The sequence below is a fragment of the Melopsittacus undulatus genome, chromosome 4 (genome assembly GCF_012275295.1).
Source record: "Melopsittacus undulatus isolate bMelUnd1 chromosome 4, bMelUnd1.mat.Z, whole genome shotgun sequence".
NCBI classification, from domain to species: Eukaryota; Metazoa; Chordata; class Aves; order Psittaciformes; family Psittaculidae; genus Melopsittacus; species Melopsittacus undulatus.
In genome coordinates, this window is record NC_047530.1 from 57,690,263 (window position 1) to 57,709,174 (window position 18,912).

The 18,912-nt window shown below is 42.4% G+C and overlaps 1 protein-coding gene across 1 annotated transcript in view; it reads left to right on the forward strand.

Annotated features, from left to right (window-relative positions):
• LOC101880716 (protein tyrosine phosphatase receptor type J) overlaps positions 1-18,912 on the forward strand; it is a 72,264-nt gene that overhangs the window by 41,329 nt on the left and 12,023 nt on the right. Inside the window, exons 3-12 of the mRNA XM_034061314.1 lie at positions 7,869-8,132; positions 8,694-8,960; positions 9,601-9,867; positions 10,986-11,252; positions 11,402-11,668; positions 12,563-12,829; positions 14,603-14,890; positions 15,141-15,275; positions 17,944-18,151; positions 18,270-18,388. Of these exons, the coding sequence (XP_033917205.1) occupies positions 7,869-8,132; positions 8,694-8,960; positions 9,601-9,867; positions 10,986-11,252; positions 11,402-11,668; positions 12,563-12,829; positions 14,603-14,890; positions 15,141-15,275; positions 17,944-18,151; positions 18,270-18,388 (2,349 nt within the window). The remainder of the gene's footprint in view (positions 1-7,868; positions 8,133-8,693; positions 8,961-9,600; positions 9,868-10,985; positions 11,253-11,401; positions 11,669-12,562; positions 12,830-14,602; positions 14,891-15,140; positions 15,276-17,943; positions 18,152-18,269; positions 18,389-18,912) is intronic.

The following is an 18,912-nucleotide window of genomic DNA, read 5'->3' on the forward strand; positions in this document are numbered from 1 at the left end:
GTATCAGTTTGTGAATGCGATACCTGAGCAATCCCACTTTCATTACTGTGGGGCTTTGCAGTGGTATTCCAGAGTTTAATTTTCACTTACTTTGCATAACTTTGAATAAGACCTTTCCATGGGATTAGTTTCTGAATAAACCTATGCCATGTATGAAATACCAGAGGTGAGAGAGGGGTCTGCAAGTGGGCAAGTTGCTGCATCTTTGCTGGTTGTTTGTTGGCTGAGTGGCAATGACCAATAAACTACAGCAAAGCAAAGGCTGAATTTTTAAAACCATTATGATGGTTTTAGTGTGGTGGCTTGCTCTAAAGCCTATAGCTATGGGGATGGATCAACTAATGGTAACTGGGCATAGTAAGAAGAAAAAAGGAAGCGAGACCAATGTTCTCAATTATGCTATTGCTTTTGTGAAGGGGTGTTGAGAAAGAATTGGGAGAGGGGATTGAAATTATATGATCTTAAGATCCTTTCAAACCCTGACTATTCTATAATTCTGTTAATTTGGGGACTGCTGTCATAGCTTGGTGGTGTTTTTGTGGAGCTCCTCAAACTTGAAAGGATAGGTAGATGGAGAAGATGTGAGGGATTGTTAGCTTTGAAAGGAGTGTGATTAATTTCCTGCCTTTTCGCATCTGAGTCACAAGGCATGCACGGGTGAGCACACAAGATATAGTAAGCAGCAGCCTCAGGTAGTGTTCTCAGGAAGGATTTGTGGCCAAGGGTTGTTTTTCCTTTGTTAGGATTTCTTGGTTTGCTCACTTTGACTGTTTAGCCAGCTTCTTAACCTTGTATTTACATGAACATTGTTTGTTTTGGAAACTGGAGCACCCCATGCAGATGGGTTGCTGTCAACAACGATTTCCCCTCCAGTGCAAGAACCCTAACATTATTAGAGGGTACAGTTTGGCAGCAGAGCCAAGCGGATCTAAAGTCTTGTGGCCAGCAGAAGGGGAGGCACTGCTGTCTTCCCCGCTTCTGACCTGCTCCTGTGGCTCCTCTGATGATTGTGTACAGCAGCCATGTTTTAAATCCTGCTTCTCAATGTATACCTGATGAGGATGAATCTGAATCCTGCATCTATTACTGCACCAGCTCCTGGTCAGTAATAAATTGCATGCATAGGGAGTGCAGGACAAAACTTGGGGGAGTGCAGGTGAATAATTTGGTGTCTCTGGAAAGTACTGTGTGGCACATTAAGAGATTCATTTGCTGTTGAACATGATGAGTTTGTGTGTATGCATCTCTCTTGTTGTTCTGTTGAAATGTTCTGTGTTCAACATTTAGCTGTCTTTAATTTTCTTGGGGAGGGATGTTGCACCCCTACCCCAAGCTCTGGGTTTTTTGGTTAAAAAAATTCCCAACTCTATGAATGAATAATACAGGTTTGTATCATTGAAAAGGGAGATGACAAGGCTCCTGATATAAACACAAAGAGAATCAGGTGTTCAGTACAAATACCCTCTGAAATAATAAACAAATGTTTTGTATAAATAGCATCTCATTAAGTAATAACATAAGGCTGGAGAACAGTTCAGTTCATGGCTTATGTTGAAAAATGCAGGATGGAATGACTGAGTCAGGCAGGCTGACGCTGGGGAATGGGATCATTTGTTTTGTGTGGTTTGGGGTTTCAGAGGGAGGCCTGCATACTGCTGACAGGATGTGCTTTTCTTGAATTTGGTTTGCACATAGGGTTCTGGAAAGTCAGAGTGGTACTGTGAGGGGAAGCTACCAGAGTGGTAAACAAAAGCAAGTAAAAGGATGGGAATCTGTTCATTCATCCTGTGAAAGGAGTTTTAGCGTAACTTTCCTTTTGTTGTTTGAGCAATATTAACAAAATCCACGAGTAACAGTACAAACATGTTTCTCCAGCTTGGTAATAATTTGCTCTTAGATTAGATGGCTGTAGCTGGGGGTAAACAAGGAACCAACGTGCTTCTTGTTTGAGCCAGTAGGGAAGAAATGGAGAGGTGAAAAACAGGATAGCAAGGGACTAAGTAGTGGCATACTTATTTGAATCTCAGTTATATGGTGTCTGATGTTCCTGTTGCTAGGAAAGGACGATGACTGGAAAAAGGGAAATATAACCCCCATTTTCAAGAAGGGGAAAATGGATGACCAGGGAATTACAGAGCAGTCAGTCTCACCTCTGTGCCTGGCAAAATCTGGGAGCAGATTGTCCCGGAAGGCATGCCAGGGCACATGAAAAACAACAAGGTGCTTGGTGACAGCCAGCAGGGCTTCACTAGGGGGAAATCCTGTCTGATCAATAGGGTGGCCTTCTATGATGGGGCTACAGAAATTACGGACAGGGGTGGAGCAGTTGACGTCATCTACCTGGATTTGTGCAAAGCATTCGACACTGTCCTACATGACATCCTTGTCTCTAAATTGGAGAGACATCAATTTGATAGGTGGACCACTCAGTGGGTAAAGAACTGGCTGGATGGCTGCATGCAAAGAGTTGTGGTCAACGGTTCAATGTCCAGCTGGAGATCAGCAATGAGTGGTGTCCCTCAGGGATCGGTGCTGGGACTGGTCTTGTTCAACATCTTTGTCAGTGACAAGGACACTGGGATTGAGTGTGCCCTCAGCAAGTTTGCCAATGACACCAAGCTGTGTGTGGCTGATCCACCGGAGGGAAGGAATGCCATCCAGAGGGACCTGGACACGCCTGTGAGGTGGGCTGATGCCAACCTCATGAAGTTTAACCATGCCAAGGGCAAGGTCCTATACCTGGGTCAGAGCAATCCCAGGCACAGCTACAGGTTGGGCAAAAAGGAAATTCAATGCAGCCCTGCAGAGAAGGACTTGGGGGTGTTGGTCGATGAGAAAATGAACATGAGCTGACTTCAGTGTGCGCTTACAGCCCAGAAAGCCAACCGTATCCTGGGCTGCATCAAAAGGAGCGTGACCAGCAGGTCAAAGGAGGTGATCCTGCCCCTCTACTCTGCTCTCGTGAGACCTCACTTGGAGTATTGTGTGCAGTACTGGTGCCCTCAACATAAAAAGGACATGGAACTGTTGGAACAAGTCCAGAGGAGGCCACGAGGATGATCAGGGGCCTGGAGCACCTCCCGTATGAAGACAGGCTGAGAAAGTTGGGGCTGTTCAGCCTGGAGAAGAGAAGGCTGCATGGAGACCTCATAGCAGCCTTTCACTATCTGAAGGGGGCCTACAGGGATGCTGGGAAGGGACTCTTCATTATGGACTGTAGTGATAGGACAAGGGGTAACGGGTTCAAACTTAAACAGCAGAGGTTTAGATTGGATATAAGGAAGAAATTCTTTACTGTTAGGGTGGTGAGGCACTGGAATGGGTTGCCCAGGGAGGTAGTGAATGCTCCATCCCTGGCAGTGTTCAAGACCAGGTTGGATGAAGCCTTGGGTGATATGGTTTAGTGTGAGGTGTCCCTGCCCATGGCAGGGGGGTTGGAACTGGATGATCTTAAGGTCCTTTCCAACCCTAACTATTCTATGATTCTATGATGCTGAGCCCCTGAACTCAAAACCTGGGGAGGAGATGACAAGAAAGTGTATCATATTCATGCAGTTTTACAGAAGATAAACTAACTGAAGGACAGGTTGTGAATGGTGTCAGTCCTTTGCTATTTTGTCTGTAGGGTTGCAGAAATTACTTACTCAGTTCAGTAGTGTTTCTTGTTGGTTTTGTTCTTTTTGACATTTCCGTTTCTCATTAAACATAGTCTTTTTGGCTTTGCTTTTAGGTAGCCCTACTTTTCAGGGAATGTCAGCTCTTGCTCGTCATTCAGCAGCTGTTTCCACATAGCTTAGCAGATCTCTGAATGCTGCACGGTAGTGTTTTCCTGCCTTAAGTGGCTTTTTCCTCTATAGTCTCTTCTTCGTAAGCCACCTTTTTGTGAAAACATATGGAAGGGCTCTAGACCTGAGACTTACGTTTCTTCACTTCCTAATGGCCTTGCAGTTTGGCTGGGCTCAAATATTCAGGAAGGTTGAAGAGGAGCCTTGGGCTTGTACATAGGACACCTGCATCCTGGGTAATGTCCTTTGTGCGCTGAGTTGTCAGTAGGGCTGTGTTAGAGAAGACCAGGTGTTAGTTCTTTGATGATTACAAGTACTCTTTTGCCTAGGAAGTGTGCCCAAATTCTACTTGCTGTTGCTCTGAGACCATCACAAAGCTGAAGAGGGTCTCTCCACTTGAATCTTAGATTTACACAATGGTTTGGCATGTTAGGGGCCTTAAAGATTATCTAATTTCAACTGCCCTGTTATGGGCAGGGTCACCTTCCACTAGACCAGGTTGCTCAAAGCCCTGTCCAACCTGGCCTTGAACACTGCCAGGGATGGGCATCCACAGCTTCTCTGAGCAGCCTGTTCCAGTGTCTTATCACCCTCACAGCAAATAATTTCTTCATAAAATCTAAACTTCCTAACATCTAATCTGAACCTTGTTGTCCTGTCACTACATGTTCTTGTAAAAAGTCCCTCATTAGCTTTCTTGTAGGCCCCTTTTAGGTATTGGAAGACTGTTAGAAAGTCTCCCCAGAGCTTTCTCTTATCCAGGCTAAACAAGCCCAGCTCTCTCAGCCTGTCTTCATAGGAGAGGTGCTTCAGCCCTCTGATCCACTTTGTGGCCCTCCCCTGGACTTGCTCCAGCAGGCCTACAAACTTCTTATGTTGGGGACCCCACACCTGAACATAAGCACTCCAGGTGGGGTCTCATGAGAGCAGAGTAGCAAGCTTGTAGCTTGCTTCTGCTGCATTTTTCCCTATTGTAAAGCTGGAGGAGTTGTCAGCTGGCCTGCCTTATCTTTGCAGAGAATGCATTTTGTAGTCTCTCATATGGAAAACAAGATTTAATGGTGTCTTCTGTCTACTTTTTGAGGGTGTGTCTGCATGGGCCTGTGCCTAATCCAGGGAACTATTGGTGATGGAGCTACTTGAGGCACCAGCAGCCCAAGAGCTGGGGGTGTGAATGATTTGGGGTTCAGGCTTTGCATTCGATTCTTGTGATATAACTGCTTATTTTGACTGAGCTTGTGTAATTCCAGAAACTGTCTAAGAAAATGGTGGAAAGAGAAAATAAGACAATTGCAAGTGCTTTAGATAAATGTGACAACCTCTGCAATCATTAGGCTTGATAAGTTGTGTGGCTAATGCACCATTTGGCATAAAGCTAAGCGGGGCTTTCTAGGAGGAGCACAGTTTAAGGTCCAACCAGAAGACTGGCCCTTCTGCAGGTCATGTTAGAGCCACTGGGGTGGAGACTGCCTCTGCCTGCACCATGGTGCCAAAAACAGATCCAGAGGTGCATGACAGAAAACTTCCATGCTTGCAAGCCTAGTTGATGCAAGGCATGTGACCTGCACATCTCCAGCGCCAGGCTAGGGACCTTCCAGTCCTTGGGACATGTATCTCTGCATGCTTGGTTTTGCCTTGTGTGTAGCTTTGCAAGGTGAAACTTACACAGGTGAAGCTGTACTTCGGCCTTGGTACAGTTGGTGAAGTAATCTATTTGTTTCGTGACAAGAGTGGCTGCTGCCTTCGGTTGGCGTCAGCTGGCTACTAGAGTCCCAGGAAATCACGGTTTTCCTCTCAAGTGCCTGCAGACTTCAGGTTTTATTTCACTCCTGCAGGAGCATTTTGTGCTGCCACCTGGAGGGAAATGAACAGAACAATTCACAGGCCAGTTTGCACACTGGCAGGAAGGAAACCGTTTATTTGCAAGTAAAAGTGTGAAGCTGAAAAAATATTGTTCTCTGAGAAGTAATAAGAGCGTTTACACAGCAATAGAATGAAAGGAAAAAGCTTATCAGTAAAAAAAGAGCTAATTCACATCTGCCGTTTTTTGTGGAATGGTGTTGAAGGTGCTAACTAAAGTGTCTTGATTAAGATTTCGTAGGTATATGTGTATATATGTGTGCAGGCTGGGTTTTGTGGCTAAAGAAGCTGGTTTATGAAACAGTGGAAACTAACATTTTTCCAGCATAGGTTGTTTGTTTGTTTGTTTTTCTCTAATAGCTTGGTATGCAGTATTTTTTTCTCAATAGATTATTAGGTGCCTTTTGCAGGTTGAAAAGTCTAGATTTATTGTTTTTTTTTTAACTGATTTCTTCCATCACATCCCCCATGTATTAATTAAACCGGTCTTTACTTTATTTGAGCTTCCAGTAGTTTTAAAGTTTTAATTTCTATAATTTATTTTGTTTTCCAGGTCAGATGTACAATTGTCTGTAAGTATCGTACTGTTGTTCAATTCTTTTTTTATTTTTAAATTTTTTTTAGAACTCTTGTGATCGTAATTTCTTTTAAGAAAAATTGAACAATATCATCTACGGATTGAAACAAAACAAAACAAACCCCCAAAAAACCTCCAGCAAACCAAACCTGCCTGAAAAATTGTTTTTGAGATTTCATTCAAAACACGTAAACTTACTTATTTTAGTGGCTGTAATTTATGCAATGCATTTCAGGGTAATTAATGATGCAGATGTGTGCTTTAATTCCTTTGCTTTTCAGCTTATAAAGAGTTCTGGTAAAGTCAAGTACAGATATAATGTGCTTAGACTGGAAAGTATACTTAAAGGCAATACAAAACCAGGACAGACCCCAAAGTGATGCTTTAAGGATTTTCTGATGTGAGTATAGCAACTGCTGCACTTGCTAGATGACACATTCTTAATGTGACAGAAGTTCTCAAAAGTACTTGCAGCGGAGTTCTACTTTAATACTGAACCTTGGACTTGCATGAGTTAGCCTGGAAGTGTTAGGGCCTGAATCCATTCTCTCCACAGTTTGAGCTGTATGCTGTCAAGGTAAATCTTTTTTCAGGAGGTATACCATGTATTCCTTCCTTGTGGGAACACCCTGTGAGACTACAACTTTTTTGCTGGGACTCTGAGGGGAAGAGACAAAATTGCCATGCCAGGTTGAGTGAAGCAGCTAGCTTCTGATAGCTTCTTGAGGAAAATACATGCACAATATGGCTGCAAGTCTGTTCAGTTCCTTTCAAACAAAACTGCATGGGGGAAAAAAGAGCAGATTATGGTAGTTTTCATCCACACTTTGAGTGGAGTTAGTGAATGGCTGAAATAATGTGGCAGTCTCTTAATTTAATTCATATTGTCTCAATGAAGTTAAACATGGTAAAACCAGGAAATATGCAGTAAAATCTCTGCAGGAGAACAAACTGGGAAAACAGAAGTGACTGTGGTCTCTGCAGGAAATCTATGCATGGTTGTACTTTTGCAAATGGGAAACCCAGAAATTTTGTAAAGATAGTTACTGCTTTATATTCTTTCTTTCAGGCACTCAGAATTGCAGCTCAACAAATGAAACTGCAGGAACAGGAACCAGTAGTAATGGTAATTTATCAATAAACTCCACAAGTGGAAACAAAATCAGTGGGGATGGAAGATGGACCATGCAGGTGTCACTGCACAACAGGGCAATAAATGATTCAAACAATGTAACACGTAAGTGGTTTGGAGTGCGACTATGATGTAAATCTTCAGGCTGTTTTGTATTTTTAGGATGAATTAACATTTTCAACATGGACTCTAGCCCAGAGTGCAAAGAGCATTGCAGGGGTATGGATTCAACTGCCCTGCTGAAGTAGAGAATGGCCAAATAGATGTATCTACACAGATGACTGGGAGTGTAGTTTAACACCGTGATTGGTGTGTGGCCTTGAAATACTTTTATCACTCTTAAAGTTGGGCTCCTTTCTCTGCTATTCTGGCTTTTTAGGTTACAGCTGCAGCAGTTCAAACATATTGTGACATATAGATTTGGAATATATAAGAATACAGCTGCAGTACTTTATGTAGCTTAGAGGAGAGCTGTGTAAATCTTTTAAAATGTTTTTCCCCTTGCCTTTCACAGAGCCCAGCCCAGTCCTTACTCTAAAGGCAGAACATGTTGGTGCCACTTCTGTCAGCTTATCATGGACAGTGAACAGCACCACTTCTAACTCCTACACATACAGGATAGAGGTTGTAAATGATAACTCTATTATGAACCTGACATCCAATGTCACCGAAGCTGAAATTACTGAGTTAATCCCTGGAACAATGTACAGTTTCACAGTGTTTGCAGTAGCAGCTGATGATCAGACAGAAGAAGGAGTATCCATAAGCCTGTATACAAGTAAGTCACAGTTTCTTGCAGCCCTGCTCCTTGTTGGTCTTGTATTTTGCTGTGCAGTACAGGGCTCTGCCTACCTGTGTGAGGATTTTAACTCAATACCACTGCATATAGACCTGATACTTTAGTCTTAGAGCCTGATCTGGGCTACATGAGGAGGATGAGATGTTAGTGTGCAATACAAACATAGCCGTGGTGTTTTTATTTGTTTTTTAGTTATCTTCCTTACACACTTTCCCCTCCATCCTTGTCTCATTCCTACTCACCTCTCTAGGTTTCCAAGAGAAGCTCAGGGAGTCCTGTCAGAGTAAGGGCCTGTGCTTCTGCTCTGGAATGTCAAAGAGAGGTGAATCTAAGTCAGAATGACTTTTCTTCAGTGTTCTCTTAGCTCACCACTGGTGCAGAAGCTTCCAAGGAGCATCTCGTGATGATGCTGGGGTGCTCCTGCACTCAGAACAATGAGTGATGTGAAGAGAGTGAAATAGCAGTGCCTGTGTTTCTTCTGCCCATGCATGTGAGCAGGTGTTCTTGCAGGCTGACAAATTGTTGTCTTGTGTTTCACAGAGCCCAGCCCAGTTCTTGATCTCAAGGCAGAATATGTTGGTGTGACTTCTGTCAACTTATCATGGACAGTGAACGACACTGCTTCCAACTCCTACATGTACAGGATAGAGGTTGTAAGTGGTACTTCTGTTATGAAGTTGACATCCAATGCCACTGAAGCTGCAATTGCCGAGTTAATCCCTGGGACAATGTACAATTTCACAGTGTTTGCAGTCACAGCTGATGGTCAGACAGAAGGAGAAGGAGTATCCATAAGCCTGTATACAAGTAAGTCACAATTTCTTGCAGCCCTGTTTCTGGTGGTCTGTATTTTGCTGTGCAGCACAGGGCTCTGCCTACCTGCCCAAGAGCTGAAATACAACACAAACCTTACCTGGGCTGGCTACGAAGAATGAGGTGTTAATGTGTTGAGGAAACATAGCCCCATTTTGTTGTTGTTGTTATTGTTGTCATTTTGTTCATTTGTTTTTTTAAAAAAAAAAACAACAACCCCTGTTTAACACCACCACCAGCTGGTCCCAAAACAATAAATGCCCTACAATAACAAAACTAAACTCAACCAGCCAGAAATGCCCTTTCTTACCCAACATACTGATCCCTTTCTTGCCCATCTCTAGATTACTAAGGGAAAACCTGCGAGTCCTGTCAGAGTGATGGCCTGTGCTATTGCTTTGGAGTGTCAAAGGAAGATTAATCCCACTCAGAATGACTTTTCTTCAGTGTTCTCTTAGTTCACCACTGGTGTAGAAGCTTCCAAGGAGCATCTCGTGATGGTGCTGGGGTGCTCCTGCACTCAGAACAATGAGTGATGTGAAGAGAGTGAAATAGCAGTGCCTGTGTTTCTTCTGCCCATGCATGTGAGCAGGTGTTCTTGCAGGCTGACAAATTGTTGTCTTGTGTTTCACAGAGCCCAGCCCAGTTCTTGATCTCAAGGCAGAATATGTTGGTGTGACTTCTGTCAACTTATCATGGACAGTGAACGACACTGCTTCCAACTCCTACATGTACAGGATAGAGGTTGTAAGTGGTACTTCTGTTATGAAGTTGACATCCAATGCCACTGAAGCTGCAATTGCCGAGTTAATCCCTGGGACAATGTACAATTTCACAGTGTTTGCAGTCACAGCTGATGGTCAGACAGAAGGAGAAGGAGTATCCATAATGCAGTACACAAGTAAGGAAATCATGCTTCTCAACTGCATGAATGTGCAGTTTGTACCAAATTGTGCTGCTTTTTTACTTTGGGTTTCCAACTCTGCACTGTTCGTCATTGTGATGTTTCTTTGCACTAGGCTCCTGTGGGCTTGAATGCAAGTGGCCTTTGGTAAAAAGGAAAAGGACTGAGACTGTATGTGTCACTGTGTGTGCATGTGTTCCCTTTAAAGCAGTTATTTCATCCGCTTCACTGCTGTAGACTATATAATATCCAGCTGCTGCCACAACATGACTTTTTCTAGACTTGAGGGCTGCATAGGCACCCTACAATATTTCTGGGAGCAGGTTATCTCAGCTCATACCAAATGACATGGCATGCAGGGTTCTGGCTAGGATCACAGGCGCTTCTTGTTCTTTAAAATATGTTTGAATTCATTGCAAAGTCCCTCTCCTGTGGCCTATGACAGTGTGTAGGGACACATCATCGAATGTGGTGCCTTTTTTGTTGGCTTTGTGCAGTGCCACCTTTTCCCCAGATGAGAGAAGATCTTTCTTTAGTATCTAGCTCAGAAGTGGAAGGGAACCAGGCAACATCTCTACAGAGCAAATAGAAGCAGTGTGTCATGAAGCTGCTGCTTAGTATATGAGCTTGTCTGAGCTGCCTGAAGTGAGTCTTGTCTGTCTAGTGCTGATGCTGAACCAATCTTGCAGATACAGCCCCTCAGGGTGGGTCAGCTGTTGGACCAGCTCAAGGAGCCCGTTTTCTTTTGCTGATGTTGAGGAGAGGCTGCCTGAAGGGCTCAGATTAAGACTCACAAGCAAAATTTTGAATTAAAAGACCAAGATCACCCTCACTCTGCTTCTTTCCTTGGTTTCCATCCGTTTCTCTCTCTGGAAACGCACTGTAGAAGCAAATAATTTTAGCATGTGAAATGAAATAAAATAGGATATAACCCCAGAACTCTAGTGGCTTCTCAAGAGATCCCCAGCATGAATGGCTGAAAATGGACATAGGTACTGTAGGAGTACTGTTTTGCTACAAATAATGTGCATTCTGTGTACAGTAGGAAAACTTGGCTGTGGCTGATCTTTTTTTAATTTCTCTGTCTTCACTGATTCTTGTATTGCCTTTCACAGAGCCCAGCCCAGTTCTTGATCTCAAGGCACAATATGTTGGTGTGACTTCTGTCAACTTATCATGGGCAGTGAATGACACTGCTTCCAACTCCTACACATACAGGATAGAGGTTGTAAGTGGTACCTCTATTATGAACCTGACATCCAATATCACCGAAGCTGCAATTGCCAAGTTAATCCCTGGGACAATGTACAGTTTCACAGTGTTTGCAGTCGCAGCTGATGGTCAGACAGAAGGAGAAGGAGTATCCATAAGCCTGTATACAAGTAAGTCACAGTTTCTTGCAGCCCTGTTTCTGGTGGACTGTCTTTTACTGATGTGAAGAGAGTGAAGTAGCGGTGCCTGTATTTCTTCTGCCCATGCATGTGAGCAGGTGTTCTTGCAGGCTGACAAATTGTTGTCTTGTGTTTCACAGAGCCCAGCCCAGTTCTTGATCTCAAGGCAGAATATGTTGGTGTGACTTCTGTCAACTTATCATGGGCAGTGAATGACACTGCTTCCAACTCCTACGTGTACAGGATAGAGGTTGTAAGTGGTACTTCCGTTATGAACTTGACATCCAATGCCACTGAAGCTGCAATTGCCGAGTTAATCCCTGGGACAATGTACAATTTCACAGTGTTTGCAGTCGCAGCTGATGGTCAGACAGAAGGAGAAGGAGTATCCATAAGCCTGTATACAAGTAAGTCACAGTTTCTTGCAGCCCTGTTTCTGGTGGTCTGTATTTTGCTGTGCAGCACAGGGCTCTGCCTACCTGCCCAAGGGTTGAAATTTAATAGTGTTGTAGGTGGAGGGGATGTGCTTTGTCTACCCACAGGCAGAGCTGTTTGTGTGGAAGAGACATAGTCTTTTAAAAAATAAACTGCCTCCACTCAAAACAGTGATTGTTGAAGGTGGTCACCAAGGCCTGTGACACAAAGAAGGAATACTTCCTGAGAGCCTCCTTGCCTGGCCTGTGATCTGTGGGCAGTTTTTCTGCCTTTGCTTTTTGGAGGATGGGAACCTCAGACCGTTATTTTGAAGGGCTCTCACACAGAAAGGTTATTCTGCTGGGGGAGCTTGAGTGATTCGGAGGCTGTGGCTGCCATTGGGCTGCAGCAGGAAAGTGAACTTTAGGCAGCGCAAGCTCAGGATATGAATGGTGGTGTAGGAGGTGGTGTGCTTTGGTCATCACCTCCGCTCCTTTTCCGGTGATATCTGATGTGTTCCTTAGTCCTTTTCTGTGCATGGATATACCAGGAACTGCTTTCCACACCTTCCCCTGCAACCTTGTATCTTTCCTGACCGCATGACTGAAGCAAAACACTGGACTTGCAGGCACCACAACCTGTGCTTCCACTTGGAAGTGTCAAAGGGAGGTGAATCTAAGTCAGAATTACTTTTCTTCAGTGTTCTCTTAGCTCACCACTGGTGCAGAAGCTTCCAAGGAGCATCTGGTGATGGTGCTGGGGTGCTCCTGCACTCAGAACAATGAGTGATGTGAAGAGAGTGAAGTAGCAGTGCCTGTGTTTCTTCTGTCCATGCATGTGAGCAGATGTTCTTGCAGGCTGACAAATTGTTGTCTTGTGTTTCACAGAGCCCAGCCCAGTTCTTGATCTCAAGGCAGAATATGTTGGTGTGACTTCTGTCAACTTATCATGGGCAGTGAATGACACTGCTTCCAACTCCTACATGTACAGGATAGAGGTTGTAAATGATACCTCTATTATGAACCTGACATCCAGTGTCACTGAAGCCAAAATTATTGAGTTGATCCCTGGGACAATGTACAGTTTCACAGTGTTTGCAGTCGCAGCTGATGGTCAGACAGAAGGAGAAGGAGTATCCATAAGCCTGTATACAAGTAAGTCACAGTTTCTTGCAGCCCTGTTTCTGGTGGTCTGTATTTTGCTGTGCAGCACAGGGCTCTGCCTACCTGCCTGAGGGCTGAAATAACAATATTTTTGCAGGCAGAAGTGCTGCACACAGCCTGCCTGCAGTCAGCAATGTTAATGTGTAGAAGAGGACGTGGGGTGAGGGGAGGTTGTTGCCTTCAGTCCATGTGTGTTATTTTGAAGCCTTCTCAGAGAGAGAGCATTGCACCTTGGTAAGGCCCCTTTGGAGGGGCCTGTAGCTGCAGCTGGTCTTTGGGCAGCAGTGTGCTGTGTAACTGTTGACCTTACTGCACTGCTCAGCTTGACAGCAGAGAGAAGTCTGAGGTACTCCTGTGTTCCTCATCCTAGGCACTATGACCATTGTTGCCCCTCTTTCTGAATATGAGCTGCTGTGTAATTTCTTCTGTTCTGTCCTGTTTTGTCTGAGGTGAATATGGGACAGATTCCCTGATGAGTCTGTCCCAGAGCTCCTCAGGACAGTTTCCAGATGGGCCCCAGGATGGAGCTGTTAAGAGTGTCTTTGTACTGTGAAAGTTTTGCTTGACTACTCATAATGCTTAATCAGGCCAAAACATGGAAGTGTGGCTGTGCATCTGCTGCTTCTGTCTCTGTCAGCAAGTATTTGTGAGTGCTGATGAAGTCTCATCTTGACTTTCACAGAGCCCAGCTCCATTTTTCATATCCAGGTGGAGTGTGCTGGTCTCTGATTGTTAAAATGATACTTCTCACTACAGCTACAGGACAGACATCCAAAGTTGTAGTTCCTCCTCTAGCAACCAGACATCCAGTATCACCAGAGCTGTTTATAATCATAAACCCTGGAACCTTCTATAATTTCACCTTATTTGTAGAAGTAGCTGACAGTGTTACTGAAGGAAAAGAAATATTTATGAAATGCAGTAGAAATAAGTTCCAGTCACTCACATTTGTCTTTTAACTGAATCAGTTTCTTCTAGTATAGTTATGCTTCTTCTTAGTTTCTTAAAATAATACCCTTTCTTAATAACAAAATAAACTGTGAGGTTTTTACCCCTGTATTTGGAAGTGCCAAATGCTTCTTCATCAAGATAGGAAATAAATTTGCTGTGTGTTACAACTGTAGAAGTTTTGGTCTTGAAGAGAAGTTTTGGTCTTGAAGGCCAAGTTTTAGAAGATGTTTAGTTTAGAGGAACCTTTCTTCTCAGTATTACTACTACATTAACCTTTTTAATACCTTTTTCTGTCTGGTCATAAGGATGCAGTTTTAACAGTGTACTAGAAGACTCTCAGACTGACATGTAGTTGCTGCTCTTAAGGATGGCTACTCTTTTGCTCTTAATGCACAGAGCTTATTGTCATTGTATTTGTTGGCACCTAAGAGTTTTAAATAATTATACAGTAAGCTAGTGTCAATTTACATACTACTCTATAAATGTTCTTTGAGTGCTATGTTCAGTGACTGAACAGTATTTTGAAAACTTTGCTGATCTTGCCAGATACTCAACCTAAATTTTCTCAGTAAACCTGTCTACAGAGGAGTTAGAGAGCACAGAAGAGATCAGTGTACTTAGTGTGCTGCATACTTCCCTTCCTCATAGGGTAACAAGTCCCTGTAGGCAGTAGCTTTATCTTTTTAAGTGGAAAGGAATATTGAAGTTTTATAAACATATATACCCAGAACTTAGACAGCTTTTTCTGTTTACTACAATACTTGATTTCTTACTCCTCTTGAGTTTTTTGGGTTTGTTTTTGTATTTTAACAGCTCCTGCCTTAGTGAATTCATTTCAGTGTGAACCAGTGCTCAAGGAGTCTTCTCTAATGCTGAAGTGGGAATGTCCTCCTGGTAACAATTCTGGCTTCAAAATTAAAATATTTAATGATACATGGGAAAAAGAAGAACAGGCTCCATCCTGCATTGGAGAAGGCTCAGCAGAAATTTTCACAACACCATCTTTAGATTATTTCAGCACCTACACTGTTACTATTGCAACTCTTTCAAATAGTTCTGAAAGTGATCCAGTGCAGAAAACGTGTAATACAAGCATTACTGGTAAGCATTGCGATTTGAGAACTAAAAATATTCATAGGACTAAAATGTTGACTTCTTGACTGCAGAACAGAAAAGTTGAACGCAGTATGCTATCATCCTACAGATTATGCATAAAATACAATGTTCATGCAAAGTCTAATGTGATGCATAATAAATATGCATTATATGAATAGCATCAATATTACAGCATTTTACTGTTTAGAAAACTCTTATTTACCAGTCAGGTACTAAAAAATATTTCTGTTTATAGACCCACCTCCTCCAAGCAAAGCTCCTTTAGTCAAGGCAGTCAGTCACAACTCATTGTCTGTTGAATTCTCTGACTTTGAGTCAGTGAATGGACCATTAAAAGCCTATGCAGTAATGATCACAACAGAAGAACAAGGTAAGATGTTATGATGTTATCTCGTAGTTTTGTGAAATAATTTATCAGACAGCATTATGTTTTAAACTTTAAATAGGTGTTAAATGAATAGAAGAAAATCTGACTCACTATTTTCAGTCAGCTGTCAAAACTCATAAGGCAAACACCTTGCTTGCTTGGAAGTCAGATCACTCCTTGTTTTCAGAAAACTACTGTTTTCACTCAACTTTTTCCACTCTGACTTATCCTTGCATAAAAGTCTCATATGTATTGCCACTGTGCTGTTACCATTTTGATTTGCTGCTGCAAGATTGCATAGTATTGCTTTTTCCTCAGAGAATAATTTTCAGTGCTACTAATATGAGCAGCTTTGGAATGTGGAATGGTTTTCCTCCTCCCTTCTTCAGCTTTAAGATATCTGCAATAAAATCTTTAAAGGAAAAAAAAAAGAGAGCTTTCCTTCTCATTTTACTTAAAATGTTTCATTAGTTGATAGAAATAGGGTACAGATGGAAAGCTTGAATAGCATTGTCAGAATTACGTGCCATGGGAGGTTGAACACCACGAAAGCTACAGGGTGGTTTATTAAACTGATGTCTTTAAAGCGTCAGAACAGAGATAAATCTTTAATTGGTGAATGTCCAGTGATAAATCATGAAGTTAGGGAACTTACCTTTGCAGTGTAGGTTCCATTTGAACTTCATTTAGTTTCTGCCAGTGCACTGGAGGAATAGAGCAGCTTATGGAGATAGTTTCCCGCAGGCAGGATTTGACATTCATGCTTATCCTTTGTCTTAACACTGGAAATCCATCTTGCAGCAGTTAAACTGTGGATCTTTCTTCTGTGGTTTTCCATATAATATACATCCAAGAAATGCCGATATATATGTAGTATACCAGTGCACATGTTTTCACATGCCTACTCAGCTGCCCTGGAGTTGCGGATTTAACTGTCAGTCCTTTGTGTGCAGTAACAGCTCTGCTTGTACGTTCAGCCAGTCCTTTTTAGTCGTGATGAAATTCAGGGCATTCTTCTGTATAGTTTTGAATGCAAAGTTTTCAAGATGTGATTGACAGAAAGAAGGAAGGAAAATTGCCTGTATTTATAATATAGAGTCTGAATACTTTGGTAGGAGCAGAAAACTGTCCTTACAGCCAAGCATCACTTCAGTTTTATAGTGTTGAAATAGCATTAATATGTTTGAGATGTATTTCTCTTAAAACAGACATAATTTCCTTTAGAATAGACAGGGGGGCCTTTCTTCAGTTGTGTAAGCAATGGTGTCTAAGGCTGTTTGAGATGCCCAAGGTTGATATCCAAGACACCCTCAAGGACCTGCAGATACAACCTGGGTTGTACATCCATTTGAAATGGAAGATAGGGATCAGACAGACATATAATGTCTCTCAGGTAGTACTGAACACTATTTCCATGCAGATAAATTAACTGCAACCTCAGCTACTTTTAAAACATAACCAATCTAGTGCTTTATAAGAGCTGTCTTGCTCCCTGTTCCTGCACAGTTACAAGTTGCTGAGAGCTTTGCTATTGGTGACAGTGAGCCACCAGCTCATTGGTGGCAGATCAAACCTTGTCTTCACAATGTAGAAAACTTGTTAGGGCTTTTCCATCTTTCAGAGGTCCTGCAAGGCTTCTTTTTGAAGGTGAATTCAAGACTATATCTGCTTTTAGAAAGAGCTTTTAGCTTAAAGGTAGTCAGCAGAGAACAATTTATGCGAACTTCAGTCAAATGAGAAAGATGCTTCTTCCTCCTGCAATACTTAGGATACTTAACATCAGTTTGCTTGCTCTTGACTTCTTGGACAACTGGTAATTTGAGCTTCTTTATTACCTCTTAGGTTATATATGCCTCAACTGTATAATCCACCTCACATTAGGATGGTTGTATGGGGCTTTGGCGAACCTGGTCTAGTGGAAGTTGTCTCTGTGGCAGGGGGTTGGAACTACATCTTTAAGGTCCCTTCCAAACCAAACCATTCTTTGATTCTGTGAAGTTTCTAGGGTTCACATTTTCTAACAACAGACACTGTAAAGTGATGCTCTTCTGCAGGTGGCGTTCTGTTGGTCACTGGCTGTGATAGCCCATTCTTCCTAATCTTCTGGAAGTGAAACTTCTGGTCATGGTTTCGTCCAGTGCTTGTCTATGTGAAGAAAAGGCAGAATTTAACTCCTTGGTCTCCTATGATTTAAGTGTGCAACTTCCTATAAGACACAGCAAGGAAGTGTAGGTCAGCACGAGTTTAGTGTCACCCTGAATGAGTTTTGATGCTGTTTGGGTAGCACAGCTTTACCAAATACCAGTTTGCATCATACTCTCTACATATGATAGTTGATAGAGTGCCTGTGGATATGACTGACTTGCCTAGTGAAGACTGTCCAGGGGGACATCAGAATCGACCGCTAATGTAGCTTTACAGGGAAGCTCCACTACACATGGTAGAAATAAAATCAAAAGGAGATTAAAACAACACTGGGGAGTAGGGAGGTAGTTCAGTAGATTGCACTGCAGTAGATGAGATCCAGGATTGTTTCACTCAGCCTTTCATTTCAGGCAGCATTTATGGAGTAATGATAACTGTGGTGAATGTGACCATCTCACCACTGTGACAATAGGTAAAAAAATCAGTGGATGGTGTATACAACATATATACTTGTTTTTTCCTGAAGGCTGTGGGTCTTTGAAGTCCAAATTGAACAATACATATGAAGATTTCAAGAAGAAGATGACGGTCACCTATGTAACATACGTCATAGCTACAGAGCAGGCAAAATCACCTTTTCCTTCTCAGAATGGGACAAACATTGTTAACGTAGGCAATGGAGACAAACTGTGTGGCTACAAAAATGGACCATTGACTCCGCTTCGTTCATACAGGTATATTTTTTGCAGTTGAAATCTAAAATTGTCTCTTAAGAAAAAATGACAGATCTTGCTTAAGGTTGTTAAAACCATGTAATGTACTACTTTTTTCTTTCTTCTACCTTATCAACAGGGCAAGTGTTGCAGGTTTCACTAACATAACCTTTAATATGGATGGCATAATTGTGGCAGAAGATAGTTATGTATCATTTTCACCCTGTTCTGAGGCAGTTTTGCTACCACAGGATCCAGGTATAGTTAATGTCAAGTATAGGACTGGCAGCTTGGCACATGCCCACTGTGTGGAGATTCCTTAGTTATGTCGAGTTTCATAACAACAAAACACCTGCTGGTTTCTCTGTGATGTACTGTTTCTGTCCAGCTTTGCAGTGACAATTTACAGTGACTTTGCTCTGTAAATTCACACCTTGCTAGTTCTGTGAATGACTTCTTTTTCCCATGTATGACTTCCACTGCAGAAATAACCAAAAGCTGTGCTACTCAGGGCGTGCTAAAAGGGCTTGGATGCCACAGGGAGACTTTGGTACAGAAACAAGTAGCAGAAAGCAGCTGATGTTCTAACAGTCCTGGTAAATTAAAAGCAGATGCATTAAAATGGAAATACTGGTCCTTTGATCCCAATTCTTTATTAATTTATCACCCTTGGTTTGTTATTCTTTATGAACTTTCAATACTGGTACTGCCAAAGGACACAGTAAAGACATTTAGTGGAGTGGAGTATACTCTGTCACTTGTGAGGTTCTCTTGTATTATGT